General features: G+C 44.4%; 1 protein-coding gene across 1 annotated transcript in view; it reads right to left on the reverse strand.

Moving 5' to 3' along the window:
- MTAP (methylthioadenosine phosphorylase) overlaps positions 1-24,245 on the reverse strand; it is a 38,497-nt gene extending 14,252 nt beyond the window's left edge. The window contains exons 1-4 of the mRNA XM_082619936.1: positions 24,075-24,245; positions 16,430-16,516; positions 15,165-15,223; positions 10,710-10,877 (exon numbers count right to left, since the gene is read on the reverse strand). Of these exons, the coding sequence (XP_082476062.1) occupies positions 10,710-10,877; positions 15,165-15,223; positions 16,430-16,516; positions 24,075-24,107 (347 nt within the window). The 5' untranslated portion in view covers positions 24,108-24,245. The remainder of the gene's footprint in view (positions 1-10,709; positions 10,878-15,164; positions 15,224-16,429; positions 16,517-24,074) is intronic.
- Positions 24,246-24,475: the final 230 nt, after the last annotated feature.

Genomic DNA, 24,475 nt, shown 5'->3' on the forward strand with positions numbered 1-24,475 from the left:
CTTACAACCATGATTAAGTGTGAAAATAGGGCCACAAAACCCTTCGGTGGCTATACTCCAATAGACATCTATGTAGTAACACCCCCATCTTATCCATTTCTGTCCCTCTCTATTTCCATCCCTTCTTTGCCTGATTACTCCTCACTCTGTTCTGAACATTTACCTTAAGATATAATATGTATTAGTTATTCCTTATGTTATGCTATATACATGTGATACTGCCTACAGTTTCAATTCCCTCTCAACTGGAACATTTTACATTTTTCTCTTTAAACAAAGCTCCCAAACTCCCACCTCTAAGGCTTATAGCAAACCACCATATCTTCTTGATTCTTCATTTCCCAATTATAAAATGTAGTGTTCATCCACCCATTTATAAGAGTGTTATGAGGATTAAGTCAGCCCTGATGCCCAGATATCCCACGGCAGCTCAGAACTGAGGTCTGGGCTAGAGACTGAATTGGGAGTCAGCACCAAGGAGAAGCTATAGCTGAGAATGAGGCCTCAGAGCACCCAACCTTGCAGGAGGGGTAGCCCCAAGGAAGAAATGGGGACTTTAATACCAGTATTTCTAATAGGTTCAGGGTTATGCTGTCAAGATCCCAGGAGGGAAAGTGCAGATAAGAAACATCTCTTCACGCAGACTGCCCACCTACTTGTGGTGTTCTGCATAACTCAAACAGTGACATATTCAAGGAAAAGTAATGATCTAATTTTAAATCACTATAAATACTCCTATGCTGCATAAAATAATGAGGCATGATTATGCTGAATGAAATTCAGACCAAGAGCAATGGGGTTTGCAATCACAAGTGAAGTGACGGAAGGACACCACCCAAGTGAAATTCTAAAATGAAAATATATGTGATTTTAAGATCTCCTGTCCTCCCCCTGAGAGTTTTTAAGTAGAAGTGAGAGCTTCGGTAACGCAGCAAGAAGCAAGGGACGTCCCACACGGTGGGGACTGTTATCTCATTGAGCCTGTGTTGAAGGGGATTCCTGCCTGTTCACTCCCGATTTCCAGTCAAAAGAGTTCTTCTATAAACAAAATAGTACTTCACCCTCAAGTGGAGTTTTCTGACGGATATGGAGAAAATATAGGAAATGTAGTTTTGTACCTGGATTTCAATCCTGTTACTGATTTTTTGTGTGGCCTTGAGCAAATTACTTAACCTCCCTGAGTTCTTTCTTCAAATGGTATTAGCAACATCCACTGACACCCTTGTTTAAAACAGGGCGGCAAAAAACCTCCGGCAGCTACATCCCAATAGGCTGATGCAATAACTCCTCCATTTATATGTCAAATGTGTGTTTGGGGATAAATAGTAATTGTTGCAAAGTGCTACTACTATTGCCCTGAGGATCAATGAGGGAACAGATGCAGCATCCGGCCCACAGTATTCACCCAAGTCACATTACCGGTGGACACAGGTGCAGCAGAAGCAAGCACATGGAGGAGCTCATCAATGGAAGACACTTGAAGATTTTTCTTGAGGGCAGAAACTAGGTGTGCAGCTGTGCCTAGGTGAGCACCTTTCCCTGATAAAGGGGGCCCTTAAGAGATCTCTTCTTCCTCCCATCAAGAGAGAGAACTGGAATCTCTTCCTGGGCCACAGGAAAAAATTAGCCTTCGACAACATCAGACTGGCTGGATCCATTGGGAAGCTGTGTTTTAGGCTGTGGGTGAGAAGAACAGGAAGGATCACACACCTTCCAGAAGCAAACTAGACCAAGGACGAGAGTTTAGGGGTGGCAGCTCCGTCCTACCAAGCTGTGAAAGTGGCATGTGGTAGCAAACAAAATAATGCCCCCCTACACCCCTGAATATCCACACCCTAATGCCCAGAACATATGAATATGTTACCTTACATGGCAGACGGGAACAGAGGTTGCAGGTGGAATTAAGACTGCTAACCAGCTGGACTTAGAAGGATTATCCTGGATTAACCAGGTAGGCCCAGTATAATCACAGGAGTCCTGACATGTGGAAGAAGGCAGAAGAGTCAGTACTAGAGATGAAAAGGACTTGACCCGCCATTGCTGGCTTTGAAGATGGAAGGGGGCCAGGAGCCAAGGAATGAAGGTGGCAAAGAGCAAGGAAAGGGATTCTCCCGAGCCTCCAGAAAGGAATACAGCCCTTGATTTTAGCCTACTGAGACCCATGTTAGACTCCTAACCTGCAGAATTAGATAATAAATTTGTGTTGTTTAAGCCACTAAATTTGTGGTAACTTGTTAGCAGCAATAGGAAGCTAATACATGTGCTCATATGGTTTAACATAGTTAATGCACGCAACTCTGCCCCTAACTCTTGCTTCAACTGGTGAAGCCTCCTAGTGAGGCAAAGGGACTGCTAATTTCACCCCCCTCTCCACCATCAGCCTGGGATGTCCACTGGAAGTAGACTTCGGGGACTGCCCAACTGACTGGCTTTACTGCTCCCTGGCTGGCTGTGTGCCTCCAGGAGAGAGTCACTCTGACCCGTGTTCACCTTATCAGTCTTCTCATATTTTAAATGGGGAAGTATGAAGGGTAAATACAGTGTGAAGACTGAATAAGAACACGTGAAGCAGGTGCTCAGCCCGAGTAACTACTGCTGGTAGAAAATCTGCTTCTGTACTTTCTCGTCTGCCAACTTCAGAGCAAACATACTCGGGTCTCAAGTCAAGGGTACCCCCAAAATGGGGATATGTGATGAGAAAAGTTAGCAAAACAAACAACAAACTGCGTATGGAAGAGTGAAGAAGACAAAATGATGTTGTGTACTGGCAAGAGAAGTGAATTCAAGGCCATCAGGGAGAGAATACCGGGCACTTTCAGAAACAGTGGGGGAACAAAGCCCAGAGAAAGACTGACCAGTAGGTTCTTTCTGGATCAGGATCCTTGAATTGGCACAAAGACAGCCATCTGTTAATAGTTTTCCTTTGAGGAAATGCTGAGTTGCAAACAAGATGAGGGAAAACACTTTTCCCACAGCAGAAGCAAACACACCCGCACACTTCCAAGGTGGTTCTGGAGCACAGCACATATCCACGAGCCTCAGCACACAGGAACACGAGGCAGTTAATTTACTGGCAAAGCGGGGCCAAGGGCTGCTCATATGCAGCTTGGTTTCGGGGAAATGATTCTACCCACATCACTTAAAGTCTACCCAAACAGTCTATCTCATGAGTGCCCCTAAGTGAAAAATGCATCGTTTGGTGCATTTACTCTTAGCACTGCAAGCTGCAAAAAGGGAAGGCTGGTTGGAAAGGCATGCATATTGAAAACTTTAGTAATGTGTCAGATTGCCTTCTATTACGATTCTAAGCATATCTACCAGTAATAGGTATATGCGTGAATTATCCAGGGCCTAACAGCATCTCACAGGTGGGAAGAACTTAATATTTTCTTTCCCTTCATAATTATCCAGAAATAACTTGACTTCATGTTCAAAAGACCAGAGATGACCAGATAATAAACATTAATACTTCACTGGGGAAGGGGAAATGAGCAGGGATGCAAAGTACAAAAGAAGTGAAGAAACCACCACAAAGGGGACAAGATAGTTTTAAGTACACATCAAAGATCATTACCATCAATGACAAAAGGAACTAGGAAAAAATTACATCAAATTACAGGAAGAGCTGAATAGCTGAGGTCTTCTACACAGTCTAGCCCTTCTCTAGACTGTGCTGCTTATTCAGAAGTCTGCATACGAGCTGATGCTCAGTAACAGATTCCAGGGCAAGCCCTCCCAGAGGGTAGCAGTTGTTTGAGCTTGGTTTCCAGCACTCCTGTGACTGTGTCTTCCTTCCTGTTATATTTTCCGGGAGTAGTATGGCAACCAGCTTTGAGGGGAGTCAAGCTGGGAGAAGTAAAAATGTTAAGAACTAACCCAGATGAGGGCAGTGGTGACAGATGACAGGGTGGATTCAAGGCACACATGGGTACAACTTAGAGACCGACGGGATGTAGGGGTGACAGATCCACAGCAGCGATCACCCGGTAGATGGCAGTGCAATGGTATTACCAACTTAGCAACTTACCAAGTGGAGACGAGGGAGCTCGAGACGGGGGAAGGTGTGGGGTTAGAAGACAACCAAGGGGGAAAATTAATGAAGTGTGAATTACAAAGTGTGAGGTGTCTTTGGGACCTTGTCCTGTATCTAGGAGCCAGTGTGGGTCTCGAGGTGGGGGAGGCCAGAGCTGGAAGTCCATGTGTCAGGAGTGGTTGAGGTCATAGGGTTTGCAGATGAACCTAATTCAAACCCCATAGGTCCCACTTATTAGCAAATGACCAATATTTCTGAGCTTAAGTTCCCTCAATTTAAACTGAGGAAACGACCCGTATATGTGGTAAATAGGGTTAACTGATTTGTGGCACTTGGTAGGAACTCAAACATTGGGAGCTTACAGCATTTTTTAAATAACAGCAAGGATATAAGGTGAGAAGGTAGTTTGCAGAACAGAGTTAACCTCACACAGGGAACAGTTGCCCCCACTTCAAGGACAGCAGCAAGATGACAGAGAAGAACAGGGATGCAAGTAACTGGTGAAGGGAGGGTGAAGGAAGATGGCGAGTTTGTGCCTAATACCATCTGTTTTCTTGTAAAGAGGCAATGTTCTCAACCAAGAGCGGAGGATATGGGCAGGAAGCTGTGAGAGAACAGAAAGGGTTCAAAATAGCTGCTGACAGGAATGGGAGAAAGAGCTGAGCAAAGGCTTCCTGTATAATTCTTTATCATAAACCTCCATTTCTATTGGTAAGAACAAACCCCCTGCCCAAGAGGCTGAAAGACTGAGAAAATGACATCATTACACACCTCAACCTCTAGGCCGACCTTCCAAGGGTGGGTAAGAAGAACTTTGTATTGTTAAACCCTGGGGGAAGCCCAAGGCAGGGCTATGTCTTTGGGAGAGGGAAATAAACTGACATCATCCCTTACCCTTGTGGTTACAGCGGGACTTTCCTGATGAGTAAGTGTGCATCCCCAGCCAACGCTCACCCCAACCCCCAACTTCTCCCGATTCTAGCGAGAAAATAATTCTCTTAAGAGGGTGGACATCAGAACTCTTAGGAATCAATCCAACACCCTCATTTAGCAGATGAGGACACTAAGTGACACAGGAATTTGGGGGCAGAGCCAGGATACAATTTTGGATGTCCTCACTTCCAAGCTGGGGCTTCTTCCACCACATTCTTTTAGTTGAACCTAACCAGGGGCCTCAGGCCAGTGTGTTAACAGCATTTTGCAGAAAACACCTGGCATTAGGAATTACATCCTGCCTTTTTTTAAGCTTAATTTTTTGGCCATACTTTTCTCATTGTTAAAAAAACAAAAAAAACCCCCAAAACACCTTAAACATTCCTGATAGAGGCCACTATTAAAAAGAAAGAATCTTATTCTCATCCTTACAGTTGTTACCCAGCTTCACCTTGAGATATTTCCGGTAGTGACAGAAGCAGTTTAAGTGACCCTACTAGTATGCATCTTTTTTTTTTTAAACTTAATATAATGTGGGCATCTTTCCAAACACTCTGCATATCTAATTGTTCCTTTTATAAATATGGTGAGGGACTTCACTGTTGGCACAGTGGTTAAGAATCTGCCTGCCAGTGCAGGGGACACAAGTTCAATCCCTGGTCTGGGAAGATCCCACACACTGCAGAGCAGCTAAGCCCGTGCGCCACAACTACTGAAGCCTGCGCGCCTACAGCCTGTGCTCCACAACAAGAGAAGCCACCTCAATGAGAAGCCTGCGCGCCGCAACAGAGAGTAGCCCCTGCTCGACGCAACTAGAGAAAGCCTGTGCAGCAATGAAGACCCAACGCAACCAAAAATAAATATATAAATAAAACTAATTCTTTAAAAATAAATAAACAAATAAATAAATAAGGTGAGTTGAATTCCCTTCAATGATGATAATCAGGATTGATGGTGAAAGGAGAAAGGTCTTATGTGGAAGCTGCTAGAATCTCCTGCCCATGTGTACCTTCCATGGCACAGAAAGTTACTAGTCTGGGGTGGAAGAGAGGCCATATAATCAGTCCCCACCCCACCACAGGCAAATGAATTTCTAGGAGTATCTAACAGTAACTGGGTCGACAATGGAGGGTATGTGCAACAGAAGGAAAACAGGAACAGACAACAAAATGCCTCATGCTTTGAAAAAAGCATCTAGGGGAAACAGTGTTGCTTGCTCTATAATAGCAAAAATCTCATTAGAAATCACTTCTATACTCCACTTTATAATGTATCATCAAAGTCAGGCTTTAAAAGTGAGGTGGGATGCGAGGGATGGTTATGTCTTTACCTGCAAGGCTGAAAAGCAAAAACAAAACAAAAGCCAAGTAAATGCATAGTTATGCCTCTAAATTTCTAAGTCTTGTCTCAGAATTTGGTTAGTCTTATATGGAGCCCTCACCAATCCACAGGCAGGGAGGATCCAGCTTCATAAAACACCTACCACTGATCCTGCTGGGCTCAAAGGAGGGAGGTGCTTCTACCAGCAGGAAGGGAGGTAACAGCAGAACCACTGAGCAAGTAAAGCCGCTGGCTGTCCCAGCTGCTTCCTAGACAGTGGCAAATAGATACAGGAAATCAGAAGATACAAGAATACAGGCAGGTATAAAGCACAGTAGAGAAACAATTTGAAAAGGCTTAGTGGAACCCTGAGAGTAGCTAAGCTTTCAGACTTCGGTCTCCGTTTCATGTGCAAAGCCAGATTATGGGGAGGGAATTAACTTGGATTCCCTATGAGGTCTTTTCTCTCCGTCACTCAGACAGTCTTGCTTCCCACCCAGAGACACTGTGAGAGCCAGATGTACCCTGCACGGGCAGAGGTTCGTACCACAGGAGAACTACCCCAAATTATGAATCTTGGGAGTGTCTCCCTTATAAGATCCTTTTAAAGTAGAAATAGCCTCATAATCCTAAAACAGATGAAAGGTCAGACAGACACATTCTCTCCCCAGTTCACATGGACTGTTTAAGAATGGTCAAGAAGCAGAACAAGCCCCATTCTTAACCATGTTTTATCATGAATTGCCAAATGACTTATGGCTCTGATGGTGGGGACCTCCACCAAGTAGAAGAAAGGGATTAATCAAACCCAGTACATCAGGAGGCCCAAGGCAGGCACTGAGGACACTTACTGTGGGCGAGCCTCCTACAAGTTCTTGGTATGAATTACTATTTTAAATTTTTGGTTTGTGAAGAATATTGCACATGGGGTCCAGGATAAGGGAAGAGTCAGGAAACCTGTCACTGTGCAACACACATGGGAAAATGACCAGAGAACACATTCTTTCAGCATTTAGGTTCTAGATCCACCTACATTTTCCTTTCTACAGCAGCCCTAACTACAAATGAAAGATTACTTTCACTTTAAATATTAGCAGAGGTTATTTCCTTGCATGTTTGAGAAACAGATGCAAGGACTGAGTACACACACCCAAAAATAATGGAACCAACTCCTCTCCCCACCTGTCTGCTGTCCTGATTTCTCCAGGTCAGCCACACCCAGGATTCCCCTTTTCTCACGCCGAGGCTTTCAAGTTTTCACAGGCTGGAACGTAGCATGAGCAAACCCAATGATTTTCAGAAGAGAGTGATCTTATTTTCCTAAAAGAGCTTTCAGCCTGTCAGACACCTTCAAGGGTATTTTTCATTTTTAGCTTATAGGAATCTAATGATTTTAAAAACAACCATAAAAATCAAAGCTACCTGTCACTCTTAAATCTTAGTGACTTCTAAGGTATGCGTGGCATGGTTGACAAGCCAGGTTGGTGTTTTTTTCCCCTATGCTGAGCACTGAGGGCAAAGAAAGCAAGATGCTCTAGTTCTGCTATCTATTAAAAAAGAATAGCCATACTATTCCATTTTGATTCTTTATCACAAATATATGTCAGGGAGATTAAAACAGTCCCTCTAGTCTTTGAAGACACTTTAGGATGAGGATATTTTTTCTAAGACGATGTGCTGGCAAAGTTATAGCAGTAGTAAGCAAATATGTGTTTCTAGATCAATCCCTGGAGAAGAACCCATGGACAGTGCAAGGAAAAGGAGCTTAAGTGATGGAGTTCAACCTGTAATTCTGAAGAGAGGACCAAGGCCCACATAGGTAAAGTGACCTGCCTGAGGCCAAACAGAGCCAAGATGACCCTTCTAGAGTTCAGTGCTCCTGTCCCCACAGCTCTAATCCTCTGTGCACCTCTGCAGGATGCTGCAGTCCTATCAAACATTCTGGGGCTGTGGTTGCAGCTATGGGCACTGAGGCTGCAAACAGTACAGCCTGCAGCTCACCATTCATGCCTGATGACAGGACTAAGTGGAAGTTCAGATGCCTGCCTCAACACACCAGGATTTACTCTGTTAAAATAAAAAAGTGCTGCCAGTACAACACATGTAGGGCATTTCTCACAAGGCAAAAAGTTCTGATTCTCCTCTCCTGTAAGACATTCTCAAGCCTGGTTAACAGAAACCACATAGCTCAAACAGCAGCGGTAACACTTAGAAGATGCTCTCCAATAGCAAAATAATGCAAGGCACATACGTAATTTAAAATGTTCTAGCACCCACATCAAAACAGTATAAGAGAAACAGGTAAAATGAGCTTTAGTACCTTACGTAACTTAATATCTCAAAAATGTTACTGTTGCAATACATAACTGATACAAAATTTGAGATTTCATTCTAAATGTTACTTACTTAGGGGATCCTTCTTTCAACAGACCTTTTTTTCTGTTTTTACCAAGTGATGCTAACTAGCAGACATACTCCAGGCCAGACTCACAGTAAAGGCATTTATTGGGCAGGTACCACATGCTAGATCCATAAAAGGCACTCGCTAGGGACTCAGAACTCCCAAGGCGAGACTAAGGAGGCAGGTTATAGACATGGCACATAGAAGAAAACAGATACCAGAAGATTTTAAGGTCACACAGCTAATAAGTGCCAAGGCAGAAAGAAACCAGATCTGATGGCAACGCCTGTTCTCTTTCTGTTCTCTTTGTGCCCCACCTACTTTCTTGAGAGCCAGTATGTGAAACATCTACATTTACTACGTGTGAGAAAAAGATCTGGGAAATGCAACAGTGTACAGTTACACCACATAAGAAACAAATTAATCCCAGGCTTAGTATCCAAGCCAAACTTTTCTTTCCAGTACCATCTATCATGCTTTATAAATCCACATCATTCTAGAGTGTTGTGCACTGCATTATTAAAAAAACCGAATTGCACCCATTTTCTTAGGTCATTACCCCCAAATACATGTCTTTGATGGCCATAAAGATTTTGATCAAGATGTCCCCTAAACACAAACTCCAGCCTCCCTCTCCCTTCAAACAATCATGTTCATTCAGTCACTCAAAAAATACTGACTGAGCAACCACGGGCCAGGTAGTATTGTGGGTGTTGGGGATAAAGTGGCAAACAGGACATATGGGGTCCGTGCCCTCACACGGTTTACATTCTAGAGGGGAAGATGAAAAACATATAGTGTCAGGTGCAGAAAAATGATAGGAAAAATGAAAGGGGAGGGGCGTGTAATGATTTTAGTCTATGCTCATTATTTATTAGGTTGAACCACATGAAATTACTGATATTCAACCATTTCTAACTTACAGAACAGGGAATTTCATTTGGTTCAAGCTAATAGCTTCATTTCATCCAGTAACATTCAATGCTTCTGATGGACTAGGGAGTATTTAAATACCTGAAAAGCAGAAGACACACAGAACAGGACTGAATAAACCTTCCTTCCATAACAGTCAGGGTAGGAGAGGCGTTGGGTACAGTGAGCCCAGAGTTAACAGACTGGAAGAGCAGGAAGGACTGAGGTGACGGTCGGGGTGAATGGATGGGGGACGCTGATAGGAGCTACTAGGTGGTTTACTCTCTGTGGTACTTCTCCCACCGCTCTGGCGCAAGTAGCAGACTGCAGTTACATGTCTCCATCCAGAGCATTCTGGGAAGTGGTTACTTCCCCCAGGAATGGGAGGTGGGGGCAGCAGGAGGATGGGATCCCTAGGAGACCACCCCTTTTCTTGTGACTTCTTCAACTACTTCTAAATGCAGAGAAAGCCCAGGATCTTGGCAGTCCATTATTGTTCAATATTTTGGTAAAGGAACATTATAGGTTCCTTGTGCAATTAAGTAACAGAAAATCCCTAGCTCCGGAACCAACTATTGATCTTAACATCACGAAAAGACAACCAGACATTATGTGCCTCCTGATATGATGCAGAAAGATTCTCACCAAGAATTCAAACCTGGTTCCGATCAGGCCTCCGGAGTTAAGCACTGGTTTACGGTAAACACAGGGGACAGGGGAAGACACTAAATGAGACTTAAGGATGCAATCAGTAAAATCCAGCATGTGGGGAGACTATAGGACAAAAAAGAAAAAAAGGCTTCTCTGGACCCTCATTTCAACAAACCAACTACAAAAAAAAAAGTCTGTGAGACAATAGGGAAAAAGAGAACACTGCCTAGACATCAAATACTAAGGAAATATTAAGTAATTTGTTTTTTAAAAAGTTCTTTTAAAGTTACAAACTGATAAATGTTGAAGCTGGGAATTAGGAACTTGAGAGTTCATGATGATTCTTCTATTTTGTATCTGTGGCCCTGTGGCCCCTTTCCCACAAGTCCCCACACATTGTCCACTTGAGCTGAGAACGATAGTACAGGAGGAGCCTGAGCATTTTAGACGACTGCTCACCTGTCAATGAACTGATCAATAATGACGATATCGCCAGGCTGAATCTCTTCCTTCAAGGAACCGCAAGCTGTGGTCACTATGACATGTGTACAGCCCTCCTCCTTCAGAGCCCAGATGTTCGCCTGATAGTTGACTTTCGAAGGCATGATGGTATGCTGCCTCCCATGCCTAAGGAAAGAGAGTAAATATATTAAATATGGTAGAGAAGTGAGCAGGGCTTTTTTTTTTTTTTTTTTTTTTTTTTGCGGTACGTGGGCCTCTCACTGCTGTGGCCTCTCCCGTTGCGGAGCACAGGCTCCAGACGTGCAGGCTCAGCGGCCATGGCTCACAGGCCCAGCCTCTGCGTCATGTGGGATCTTCCCGGACCGGGGCACGAACCCGTGTCCCCTGCATCGGCAGGCGGACTCTCAACCACTGTGCCACCAGGGAAGCCTGAGCAGGGCATTTTTAATACTCTTGGAAAAGAAAACTCATTTACAGCAGTGCCTTCCAGCCCTTCCCACCAAAATGCTTTCCTTGGCAGGGGAAGAGTGAGAACAGGCCAGGCAACAACCAGCCTACTTTAAGTATAAACTATGTGGTTTTAAAGTGCAGACTCGGGACTTCCCTGGTGGTGCAGTGATTAAGAATCCGCCTGCCAGTGCGGGGACACGGGTTCGAGCCCTGGTCCGGGAAGATCCCACATGCCGCAGAGCAACTAAGCCCATGCGCCACAACTACTGAGCCTGCGCTCTAGAGCCCGAGAGCCAAAACTACCGAGCCCACGTGCCACAACTACTGAAGCCCACGCGCCTAGACCCTGTGCTCCGCAACAAGAGAAGCCACCGCAATGAGAAGCCCGTGCACCACAACGAAGAGTAGCCCCTGCTCACCGCAACTAGAGAAAGCCTGCACGCAGCAACGAGACCCAACATAGCCGAAAATAAAAATAAAGTGCAGACTCAATCTACATTTCATAGTTTACTTTCCTATCAAGAGTAGGTAATAGCTTACTTAGAATTCACTCTCCAGGAAAATATGCCATGTCTATCCTGTGGGGCACCAACACCCCAGAATCTGAGGCATCTGGTCTCTCATAAGCCATGACACAGAAAACAAGAGGTGCCAAGGAAGAAACACCCAAAATAGAAACTCAAGTTTCCAGTCTAATCTCTCTATTCTCTTCTGCCTGATCACCCAAATAAATTAATGAAACATTTAAAATATTAGACTTCCCAGTTGTTTATGTTGACATCAGCAGGTATGGTCCAAGAATGGATCACCTCACGCATCATTACTGTTATGGGCTGAATTATGTCCCCTCCAAATTCTTAGGCTGAAATCCTAACCCCCAGTACATCAGAATGTGACCATATTTAGAGACAGGGTCTTTAATGAGGTAATTAAGTTAAAATGAAGTCATTAGGGTGGGTCCTAATCCAACACAAATGGCATCCTTATAAAAAGACACAGACATACACAGAGAAGAACATGTGAAGATACAGGGAGAAGACAGGTACAAGCCAAAGAGAGGGGCCCGGAACAGATCCTTCCCTCCCAGCCTCAGAAGGAACCAACCCTGCTGACCCCTTGATCTCCGACCTCTACCCTCCAGAACTGTGAGGAAACAAATTTCTGTTTCCACTCAGTCTGTGGCACCTTGTTATGGCAGCCCCAGCACACTTAACACAACCGCTAACGATTTCGTGTCACGCTTCAAACAAAATCCAAACACTCTGCCATGGCGCTCATATCATCTGGGCCCAGCCTACAAATGGCAACGTCAGTCCTTACCTTTATCCCTTCCCACCGGGGCTCAGCCTCACTGGCCTTGCTGCTTAGCTACACTCATTCCTGCTCAGCCTTGGCTCCCACATCACCTCCCCAGAGGAGTGCTTTCCACGACCACTGCATCTCCATCACATCACTACGCCCTGACCTTATTTTTCTTTCTGGCACCTATTGGCCACTCAAACTATATATTTCCTTCTCAGTGTCCATCCTTCCCACTAGCATCAGCCCTGAGATGGTGAGGCCCTTATCTGTCTTCCCTGCTGGTACCTAGAACTGACTTGCTGTATGAGTAGTTCAATCTGTTGGACGAAAAACTGAGTACTTACACACACACTCTTTCCCCCATCTCTCTCTCTCTCTCTCTCTCTCTCTCACACACACACACACACACACACACACAGTGTGCCAGTAAACAGCCAGTAATGGGAACTCGATTTCTAAAATTATTTTTAAAAATTCACACGTTAGAGGGTATATTTATAAGCAGTATTTCACAGAGTTAAAATTACCCTGAGCTGCTTGAAAAAGTACGAACATCACAGGTAATGTTCTGCCACAGGAAGGCTAAGTGTCAAGTGACTAGTGGTCTTCACATGTGATAATATAGAAACAGCCTTTCAAGGAAGTAACAACACACAAAAATCTCACTTTGTACGATAATGATTAAAAGTTTGGGCTTTGAAGTAAAACTGCCTGGGTTCAAATCCTAGCTCTGCCACTTACTAGCTGTGTGACCTCATCAAAATCACTCAGCTTTCTCAGCCCCCAATTTTTTTTTTTGATCTGTAAAATGGATAATAAAAAACCCTGCACCACAGGGTTGCTATCCAATATCCCTTGTATCATTCCATATTGATATTTTGAAATAAACTTTAATGTCTCTTCTGATCACCAACAACAGAATTAAGAATATGGAAATAATTTGTACATAATTGCAGACAAGCATTAGCATATCAGGGTTTTTACCCCAAGGTCATAAACGACCTCTCAGAAGGTGGAAGTCCATGAATGCCCAGAAAGTATGGTAGTCCCCGTTTATCCACAGGAAATGCGTTACAAGACCCCCCTGTGGCTGCTTGAAACTGCGTATAGTACTGACCTCTACATATGCTATGTTTTTCTCCTATACTAACAGGTGGGTAGTGTACACAGTGTGGATACGCTGGACAAAGGGATGATTCCTGACCCGAGAAGAGGGGGTGGGACGGCACAAGATTTAAAACTTATGAACTGTTTATTTCTAGACTTTTCCATTTAATACTTTTGGACCACAGTTGACTATGGGTAACTGAAATTGTGGATAAGAGGGGACTACTGTACATGCATTTTTCTAAGGCTGGTCTCCAAATCTCTGATTAGATTTTCAAAAGAAATTCACATATCAAAAGGAGTTAAGAACCACTGCATAAAGTGGTTCACAGTCCGACACACTTCAGTTCAGCTGCCAAGAGTATAAAACCTTCACCATGGGGCTACAACACGAACCATTTTCTCTTACAGTCTGGAAAAAATTAAGTGTTTCTCCAGCAATGACCACAGACCAACAAAGAAGGTTGCCTGAAATCAACCCTATGCGACCATCTAGAACTAAAATTTAGTTTTACTGGACTCAGCAAAGCCACTTCCGTTTCAAAAATGCAGTGTGGCAGACAGACCCTAGGGTGGTCTTCATTTTCATGCTCTGAATAATTCCTTCCTTCTCGACTGTGGGTGGACCTGAGATGCTTCCAACCAACAGAACACAGCGGAAGGTGCTGGGAGTCACTCCCATGATCAGGCCCCAGCCTGCCAGCATGCACTACCTGGCCCTCCTGCTGGCCTTGCAGCAGCAAGCTGCTGTCTTGTGAACTGCCCACGGGGAGGGCCACAAAGCAGGGAACATGGACAGCCTCTAGGAGCTGACGGCCTCAGTCCTTCAACCCTGAGGAACTGAGTTCTGCCAACTCCTATGTGAGCTTGAACAAGGACCTGGAGCTCCAGATAAGAACAAGCACTTAAATATACCCATGTGACACAATATGTACTTGTGTGACCCTGAAGAGGACCCAGATGAGCTGTGCCCACACTCCGGTTACCTGGAAACTGTGGGATAATGTATGCTGTTCCAGGCTGCTAAATTTGTGGTCATTTGTTATGCAGCAATAGAAAGCTAATACATGCAGTCTGACTAATTTCTAACTGTGTGATAAAATGACTTGCTCTTCTCTTTAGGGAACAGCACGAGCCCTGTCAAGGCAATAAGGGTGTAGACGCCACAGAGAACCCACTTCAGCGACCCGAAACCCACTCCCCACAAATCTAGAACTGTTCCTACACAAGGGGTCATGAATGAAGCAGTTTTTCTTGATCTTGTTAATTAGAAGATAAAAGACAGAAAAGAACAAAAGAAAACACTTCCTCTTGCAGCTAGAACTGAAAGCAGAGCTTCAAGTTTAGTCAAATCATTGCATCACTCATTGGATTGTTCTAAACATTTTCCCAACCTAAGGGGGGACAGGCAAGATCTTTAATCTCCAATGTCAGGAAAACCTACCCCGAAACTGTAAGCAATAAAGATGACTCAGATGCTATGGCTCCACCAACACATTAAAAACTCATACCTGCATCATTACTCTTTTCAGAATTTAAGTTAAATTTAAAATGTTCTTTAGTAGTAACATTCAAAAGCTTGAAATACGTTACCTTGCAAGGAGGACGCAATCAACATTCTTTATCTTCCCCAAAATTAAGGCATCAGAAGGCTGCACATAGTGTAAAATGGTTACAAGTCAGTGAGTTAAAAACACATATAGAAACAATCAAAAAGCTGCCATTTCAATTGTTCATTTGTAGTAGGATTCATAGAAACTTGGGGTCTGAGGGTATATTTCAAAGAAGTAAAAGAGTCTAGATTTGATGGATCAGCTTAGTCACTCAATATTTACTGAGCCCTCTCTATCAGTAGAGATTCGTAAGACTTAGAAGCGTGCGTGGGTAGGTACCATTTAGTAAGATCTATTTGTAGCAAGCACCCCTGGGGACTCTGACACCACACTGATCATACACAGATGTGTCAAGTCTATTTGGCAGGTTCAAGAACAGGTGTGAGAGTGAAATGCAAAAGGAATAGGAGGCCCCTTATCAGGGAATTTAAGAACTCAGTACTGGAACCATTTGCTGTGTTAACCAGGTCTAAGATGGTCACAAGATGACCTCAGGTAATGGAGGAAAAGGTCTGAGAACCTAGGAGGTTAAGAAAACATGAGGCTAAGAAGTGAGCAAGCTGACAGGAGGACTCGGAGGATACCGGATCAAATCTAAAGACTTGGCTGAAAAGGAGGGTTTGGTTGGGATTGCCAAATACAGGGCTCTTCGTAGGAGGTTCAGAGGAACCACAGCATTTGGAAGTAGCCCTATGGAGTTAGGAGAAGGCAGACACCCTCACCCTGGCTGGATGACACAAGGGCTGGGAGAACTAAACAGCCTCCTTTTAATAGAAAAGGAGGAGTGTTTTATTTCCAATTCAGTTATGCAGTTGTGTTCTCAGTCCCCCCAAAATCCCCCTTTGGGCCAGGGCTTACTAAGAAAAGGCCATTAGATATTTTCTCCCGTTTGTTGAAGACTGTGGTATGACCGATAGGCCCCAAATTAGAAGCTGATTTGAATGCAGTGATCTGAAGAGTACAGTTCCTGTGTTTGAAATGAGCATCTGGCTTCTAGGGATATAATTAAGAAATTATTTGTACATATTTAAAAGCCATGTTCTCAGTAGTCAAGTCCAAGGCAATCTCAGGGATACTGTCTCAGTTAGCAGAACCCAATAACAGAACTCTTGGCCTCTCTCAGCCTGGGGCAGGCAGCCCTGTGCTGCCAAGACAAAAGCAATTTAAAAAAAATTTTTAACTTAAAACTCAAGCCAGCAAGGAGAAAGAAAAAAGCTAGTATGTCTCCACTAACTGGATATTAACCTTGCCAAATGGAGTGTCCACATATTTTTCGGTTCTTCCTTCTAAGATTTCTGGATCATCCAGGCCTGTCCCACCAATTATTCCAATCTGAAGGAGACAATAAAAAGATATCACATTTGATCAGTTTTCAGTAGAAACAAAATCATTATTTTAAGCAAATTCGTTTATCCATACTCATATGCTCTTCTCCATTCCTGCTAAGCCCTAGTTATTTTAAAAATCTGAACATTCTTGAAAAGCAATCATTTATTCAGCAAACATTCGAAAGCCTTCTATATTCCAGAAATAACCAAAGCATGAGTCACCTTTTTGGACTAAATCACATTTTTGCTGACTATTTGAATAACAAATTAGCATGGAAACGTACTTCAACTAGTTTAAATCATAAAGCCAAACCTAAAAATAGGTAAGTATTGTTGGAGAAAGTACTTTCTAACCAATTTTATTATCTCTACTAAATGAGTGATGGAATAAATGTTCAAAAAACAACTAGGATAGGGCTTCCCTGGTGGCGCAGTGGTTGAGAGTCCGCCTACCGATGCAAGGGACACAGGTTCGTGCCCTGGTCCGGGAGGATCCCACGTGCCGCGTCCGGAGCCTGTGCTCTGCAACGGGAGATGCCACAGCAGTGAGAGGCCCGTGTAACGCAAAAAAAAAAAAAAAACAACTAGGATAGAAAATATTCAACATTTCCATTTGGTAAGGATTTCTCCTCATTACCACACTTGATAAAGAAACGAAAGATTTTCTTTCCCAAGCCACTAAAATCAGAGCTGTAAGGGATCACAGATAGAGGAATCTGGAATAGCATGAAAAGTTAGCCTCATTTATATTTATGAAATCCAACTGTCATTCATATACATGTAAATGTAAGTAAGTAATTCAAAGGTCTGTAGTTCCAAGTTATTTTTAAGTGTTGTATTGCATTTTCCACACATTAACTTAATTGTCCTCGTCTTCAGGAAGTAATTTGAGTCTAAAAACCCTGATATTACCCTATAGAGTTAATCTAATTTGATGATTAAGACACCCGAACACAAACAATTACAAAGATAACTAAATATATTAACTAAACTGTTAACTAAAAATGAAATAACTGAAATCATTAGGAAGGTTTCCCTGGGTTGATACTTCCTAAAGGAAAAATACTATTTAAATTGTCAGCAACAGGCTACAGAGATGAACTAGAAACCTAATAAAAAGTCACCTGAGCATTTTTTTTCAATGAACAGCTTTAAATCTATTGTCACTTGAGTAAAATTTCTACTCAACGGAAGTAGCTCCTTGAGAACAAAACTCCAAAGTTAAAAATTAACTGAACATCTGAATTAAATAATTTTGAGATCAGGTTACAGAGTTGATTTATACTAGTATGTGGGAAAATAGTTACCTCTCTAGCCCTATTTCCTAGAAAAATAAATCAACAAAATAAGAAAAAGGGCAATTGAGTAAGATTTTTACAAAGAACTGCAGGTTACATGATTTAGTACTTGGAAAGCATCCCACAACTTCCTCAAGTGGCTAAACCAGTTTTTGAAGTTGCTGCCACCTTGTGGTACATTATTACACAAGGTTACATATTCTACAGCAAGTCAACATTTTTCTTTGTTACAACTTAACATTGTAGGTAAAGACTAATCAATACAGGACTGCAGTTTTCAAATCAACAGAAGTGTTCACTTAAGTCAGTGGGTTTAAATTCATTTCAGTTCAGTAGAAATTTTTAAAATCGCACTATTTTATGAAATCCTAACCCTTCCTCTAGCTGATGTCTTTATTTTATCATTTCATGTAGGGCCGAAGCACCACAGATCATAGTTGGGATGGGGTAGGGGGTGTAATGAACTGTCCAGCCCATGTCATCACCTCAGACCGCCGAACTGAGTTGCTGACTTTGAAATTACTCTCAGCCTACCCTCTAGGGACTCTACTACTCATGGAAACATCTGGTGTTTTTTTGCTTCCTTTTTTTTAAAAAAATACTACCACTCTGACTTGGCTGTTTCTGGCCGTTCCCCTGCGCCATGGCATCTCGCATTCTGGATCTAACACTGGACTCAGACTCGTATATACCAAACAAACCAGACTTGGTTTTGAAACCACCCTCTGTTTAGGCAAGCCAGCCCAGCCTCACAGCAGTGAATAAGAAATGCCAGTTGGGGTCTTGCTGAAGTTCAGTGCCCTGGAGCCCACCCTCAGCAGTCCCAAGCTTCAGCCCAAACCACTCTGGCTGCATGATGACCATGCACTGGGTAGCTGCTAACTCAGCCCTCAGTGAGGAATATTTAGTACTGGGTGTGAAAACAAGAGCCATTACAGCTCATCAGAACGGCCAGGATGTGTTCTCCGGCACTGGAATTATCTGCAGGAGAGCCCGTCCAGTCAAACTGGCTCAAGTTGTTTCTCAAAACCCATTATCTTGGAAGGGACACAGGACAAGTGTAGCAACTGAGTACAGCCACACCAGGGAACTCAATCCCTAACCTTTTTCTTGCTGCAGACGGAGGCCAGCAGTGCCAAGATATGGCAATGTCGCCACCTGCTGGCTCCATGGTAAAGTATAACTATGGGACGAAACTCCCAAGCACCAGTGGCCTGTCATTCCCCTCCAGCCTCTAAATTCAAATGGTCAACTCAGTACCTGCCTTGATAAAGTAACTGTGTCTTCGCATTTACATGTCACAGGCACTGTGGCCAAGTTCTCCAGGGGCCTTACCTCATTTAATTTTCACAACCACCCTGTAAGATGGGCCCTATCGTGTAACACCCATTTTATAAAAGAGGAAAGAGAAACACAAAACTTAAAAGAAATTTGTCCAAAGAGCAAATTATAAAGAGCAAAGCTGGGATTGGAACCCAGATCTTTCATACTCAACCACTCTGATGTACCACCTCCCAGTATCTCCTGGAATCCTTGATAAACACCACAACCTATTAGAAATTTGTCTCCATGTTATGAAGAAACTGATCCTCAGAGTTCAAGTTCTGGACCAAGGTCACAGAGCAAGCATGGAAACGGCAACTCTAGGCACCGGAGTGAACCACCTTGGAAGGGAGGGGGCTGTCCATGCATGACCTCATGCACACTTACCAGGCTTCCTAGGCCAGAGGCATCGCCCTCAGTCCAAGCAGTGCTAGGAATGCTTAGGAAAAGTGTTGAAGGTCTGAGATGGAATTTCTGGGCCAATTCTGCCCAGCCAGGACTTCTTCACTACACAAGATAAAGTTCTGAAATAAGGACCCCCTGGTCCACCAAGGCCATTGCTAGATTTTAACAGCAAGTTGATTCATCCCACACTTTTCCACTTGCAGACCACCAAGTCAAACTCCTCAAAAAGAAGAGATGGTTTGACTTCCTCTCTGAGACTGTGTAAGCATTTTTTCTAAATGTTGGCTTACCAGGCCAGAAGGGTTACTTCCAACGATGCCAAAAGGGTTCACACCAACCCCTACCCTGTGTCCACTTCCCCTGGTACCAGCCACAGGAGATTTCACATACCCCACTTGGTTTCAACAGCCGCTCACCATCACTTTATACTACATGGAGGAAACTAGCACTCCATGAAGTGGAGAATTTCATTCTTTTCTTACGGCTAATATTCCACTGTGTATATATATACCACTTCTTTATCCTTTCATGTGCTCATGGGCACTTAGGTTGCTTCCATCAACATTTGTTATCTGTAGACTTTTTGATGATAGCCATTTTGACAGGTGTGAGATGATCTCATTGTGGTTCTGATTTGCCTTTCTTTGATGATTAGCGATCATCAAAGGGCAGGATCTGACTATTTTTGGAAATAGGGTCTCTGAAGAGGTAATTAAAGTTAAATGAGGTCTTGGTGGGGGGAGTGCTAATCCAAAAGAACTTCAGGTTCAGAACATCTGTGGTTTTTATTTAACCAACCTCTCCTTGCAAAGTCAAGATATTATTCTAATGGGTAGACACCCTCTTTGAAGATACAATTCACCTCCGGAAGTGGTCAGTGATTTTTTGAGGAGGATTTTCCTCAAAGCTTATTGTACTCTGTAGCACTCTCCTTCACTTGTGGAAGGACATAGGATTCTTCCTGGTGCTCCTCCTGGGTCAGCTGCTGGATACTAGAATCCCCAGGGGAGCTTTCAGTACCAAAGCCCAGGTCCCAGATTCCAGATATTCTAATTGAGCAAGCAGAGTTGTTATTTTTCTTAAAGCTCCTCAGGTGGTTCTAATGTGTAGCCATAATTGAGCACCCTTGCTCTAGGGCCCAGGTCATCAATTTCTGAAATCTGGGCTAGCTGAGCATCATAGGCTGAATAATGGCTCCTGCAAGAGAGCCTGTCAGCATTCTAATTATGAGAACCTGTGCATGTTACCTGTGCGATTAATGATTTTGAGATGGGGAGATGATTCTGGATTATCTGGGTGGACCCTAAATGTAATCACAAGGGTCCTTTTAAGAAGGTCGAATGAGGAAGAAGGCGATGTGATGATGGAAGCAGGGGGAGAAAAGGCGATGTAATGTAGGGCCCAGAGCCAAGGAATGCTGGTGATCTCTAGAACCCGGAAAAAGCAAGGAAACATTCTCCCTTAGACCCTCCAAGAGGACCTGCCCTACTGACATCTTGATTTTAGCTCCATAGGACTCATTCTGGACTTCTGACTGCTAGAATTGTTAAGCAACTACACCTGTGTTGTTCTATGCCCTCCAGTTTGTGGTGGTTGTGAGAGCAGCCAAGGAAACTAGTTCACTAAGAAAGACCTGAGGAACTTGTTAAAAATGCAGATGCCCAGCCTTTTCAAAGCTCCACGGCCAATGGTTATCACATTTTAGCGGGTACCTGAATATACGGAGGCTCTTGAAAATCCAATTTGCTGCCCACCTCCCCATTTCAGATTCAGCAGGATTGGGGAAGGGCCCAAGAATTTGCATTTCTAACAAATTCCTAGGAGGGTGCAGATGCAGCACAGGCTTTGAGAACTACTGATGCCTTTGAGGCACAGACTAGAACACCATGATTATAATCACAATCAAAATCCTCCCTCAGGGAGTTCCCTGGTGGTGCAGGGGATAGGAATCCGCCTGCCAATGCAGGGGACAGGGGTTCAATCCCTGGTCTGGGAAGATCCCACATGCCGCGGGGCAACACACACACACACACCCCTTCAACAACAGCATCTCTCTCTCTCTCTCTCTCTCTCTCTCTCTCTCTCTCTCTCTCTCTCTCCTGCTTCATCTCCTCACCAGGCGGTCTCTGTCTCAGGATTTATAGCCCAGGGGTCCTCAACCAAGTGCTGAGGCTCTCCTGGGAGGTGCCTGGAAATCCATGGGGAAATTTCTGGCTGCAATGACTGGAGGGAATGCTACCAGCATTTTGTGGGGAGAGGGGACCCAGGATGCGTTCTATGTCCTACAATGCTCAGGACAGTTATACTAAGGGAGGAATTGTCATGCCCCAAATGGCATTGTGTCTCTAGGCAAAAAATGAAGGCTCATTGGTCATTTGGTTTCTAACTGGGGCCTGTGGGTTGTCCACCAGTTTCTGAAGGTCACTCAAGGACTTTCAGTGTGAAGTCCGTTGCTGGCCGCACTCAGCCATCGAAAAGGAGAGCTTCAAAGGCCTGTTCTCCACAGTCTAGACTTGCCCGTCCCCCTTAATATTGATACCATTTTGTTTATAGCCCACTACCCAACTATGATGGGACCATATCCCCTCCTTGTTATAGCAACCATGTAAACAAGACTTAATTTTAATCCCTCAGAGAAAAGCTGGGCAGCTGCCTAGGGGAGCCATGGCCCAAATAGGTTTGTGTGGTTATATGGTCTTAAGGAGCACTCCAGCTCTATATTTTATGATCTGGGGATAGGATATGGTTTTCATTAGCTTATTTTGCTCTGGACACTAGCATTTCATGTTTTCTATACAGGATATTGCCTCAGCAGTGCGGCAGAAATCGTGTAGGAATCATGGATTTGCAACAGCAAAATTATCACCTGTTCTAACCCCAAAGAGAGAAATCAGCAGGCAGGCTTAGCACTATTTGTACCTATTAATTTTATATTCAGTAGCTAGCCAAGAACAAAAATATACATCATTCAATATTTACATCAGGGCTCTAATCACAGTGCCCATTCTGCACTTAAATGCACTGCACTGATTTTACAGGGAAACTGTGTGGTAGGGAGAATGCAAAACCAGGTTAAAGTGAGACTGTTTTAAATACCACCGCTCTCTATTTTTAATGTCACTTTAAGTGTATTCCTGTAAAGGAAAGGCGATAGTTTCCTGCTTGCCCACTGAAAGCTGTGGCCTATCATAATTTAATTTTTGGAGAAAAGATGTTCTAAATTAATCTCAGCTCCCTCACTTAGAAGCACTACCATTTAATAAGTTTCAGCCATGTGCTAGAAAGACAATACAATTCTAATGTCACAGCAAACCCTGCAGTAATGCTCCCATTTTACTGAAATGAAAAAGAGCTTCATAAAAATTCTGCTTTGCTCTCCATGACTGATAAGGAAGAGGCATTCTACAATATTTGTTTAATGCAAGATTCTTTTCAAAATGGCAAAGGGAATATAGTATCTAAATGTGACTGCAACTCTCCCCAACCCACCCCCTGACATCAAGTGTCTGAAAGCTGCAAGGGCCTACTAAGCTAATCACTCTGGTTGATTACACACTGATCTCAGAGATTTGCCTTCTCCAGGGGGAACTGAACACAAAACGCGGAGTCAAGAGAGATACTTGGAGGCGACGGAACTTCCTATCTCACGGCCAAGAATTTCTAAAGCCAAACAAGTCAACTGAGTTTTTAGCTGATCATAAACAGCCTGGAAGAGATCTTAACTTGGATCCTGTTTATTTCTGTGGACTGTAATTCTACAGTCTCTCCCTGCGAGACATCAACCAGGAAGAAGTGCGTCAAAGCCCCAGGGAAACTTGTTGCAATCCTCGGAACTCGTGCCCTCCTCCGGCCAAAGCTCCCACTGCACAATGATGCCGTGTACCGAGACCTGTGAGGACCAAGGGCACAAGGAAACTGATCCCTTTCAAGGTTGCCAACAAAGCAGTTTAAAGCCAGAGGCCTCCAAACAGAGAGTGGCCCAGTATTCCTATACTCCATTTCGGTGTTGTAAAAAATTCTAAAGAGTTCCCAAAGCAGAGAAGGCCTAAGTTTAGAACACACAAAAAAGCCGGAAGCTTGCAAAAGAGCAAGCATGCAGTTTTCCCACGTGGGCCGCGGGCAGAGAGCCAAGTCAGAGCGGAAGCGTTGAAGTCGCTCAGGGCTCAAGGAGCCTGTCTCAGCGGTTGCAGGTGCCCACCCACCTGGCACACCCGCTAGCCCCAGCCAGACGCATCTGCCCAGAAAGGTGCTCGGGAAGGGTTGGGTGCGGGCGCAGTACCGGTCCGCTGTCCCTCTCTGAAGTGCTTGCCTACCCGCTGCGCGCTGCGGATGCAGCTGAGACCAAAGGTTGGGGGACGACTCTGCAATTGTTCCCTCTCCCCCGCTCGCCGACCCTGGGCTAACCGGCCTCAGACCCTCCCCGCCGCGGCGGGGGCGCACTGGCTGGGCGCACGGCCCAGAGGCGCGGTCCCCCCGGGCGGGAGCGGGATCGGACAGGGCACGGAGGACCGCAGCAGCCGGAACGACTAATCTCACCTTCACGGCCGCGGGAGTGGCACCTGAGGCCATGATGGCGCGAGGAAGGAGCGACGGCCTCGGGCGGGGTGGAGACGTGGGGCGGCGGAGCGGAGCGGTTTCAGACGCTCGGCCCGGGGCTGAGCAGCGAGGTCCCGGGGGCGGCTGTGGCTCCTCCTCTTCCTCCCCGGGACAGCTGGATTGGCTGCTGGTGTGGGCTCTCCCCCGCCACCACCCCACCCCACCCCCCCGACCTCAATTCGAGGTTCCAGTGTCCCGCCCCGTTTGCAGACCTTTCCGGTTCTCCGTTGATTTTTTTTCGACCCCCAGTTATAACTAACGGGCTCATGATAGTGAGAATAATGGAGACCGTTGATTGAGTACTTATGTTGTTCCAGACTCTGTGCTTTGCACTTTAATCA

This window comes from Mesoplodon mirus, assembly GCF_964341445.2.
Source record: "Mesoplodon mirus genome assembly, chromosome: 1".
Lineage (NCBI taxonomy): Eukaryota > Metazoa > Chordata > Mammalia > Artiodactyla > Ziphiidae > Mesoplodon > Mesoplodon mirus.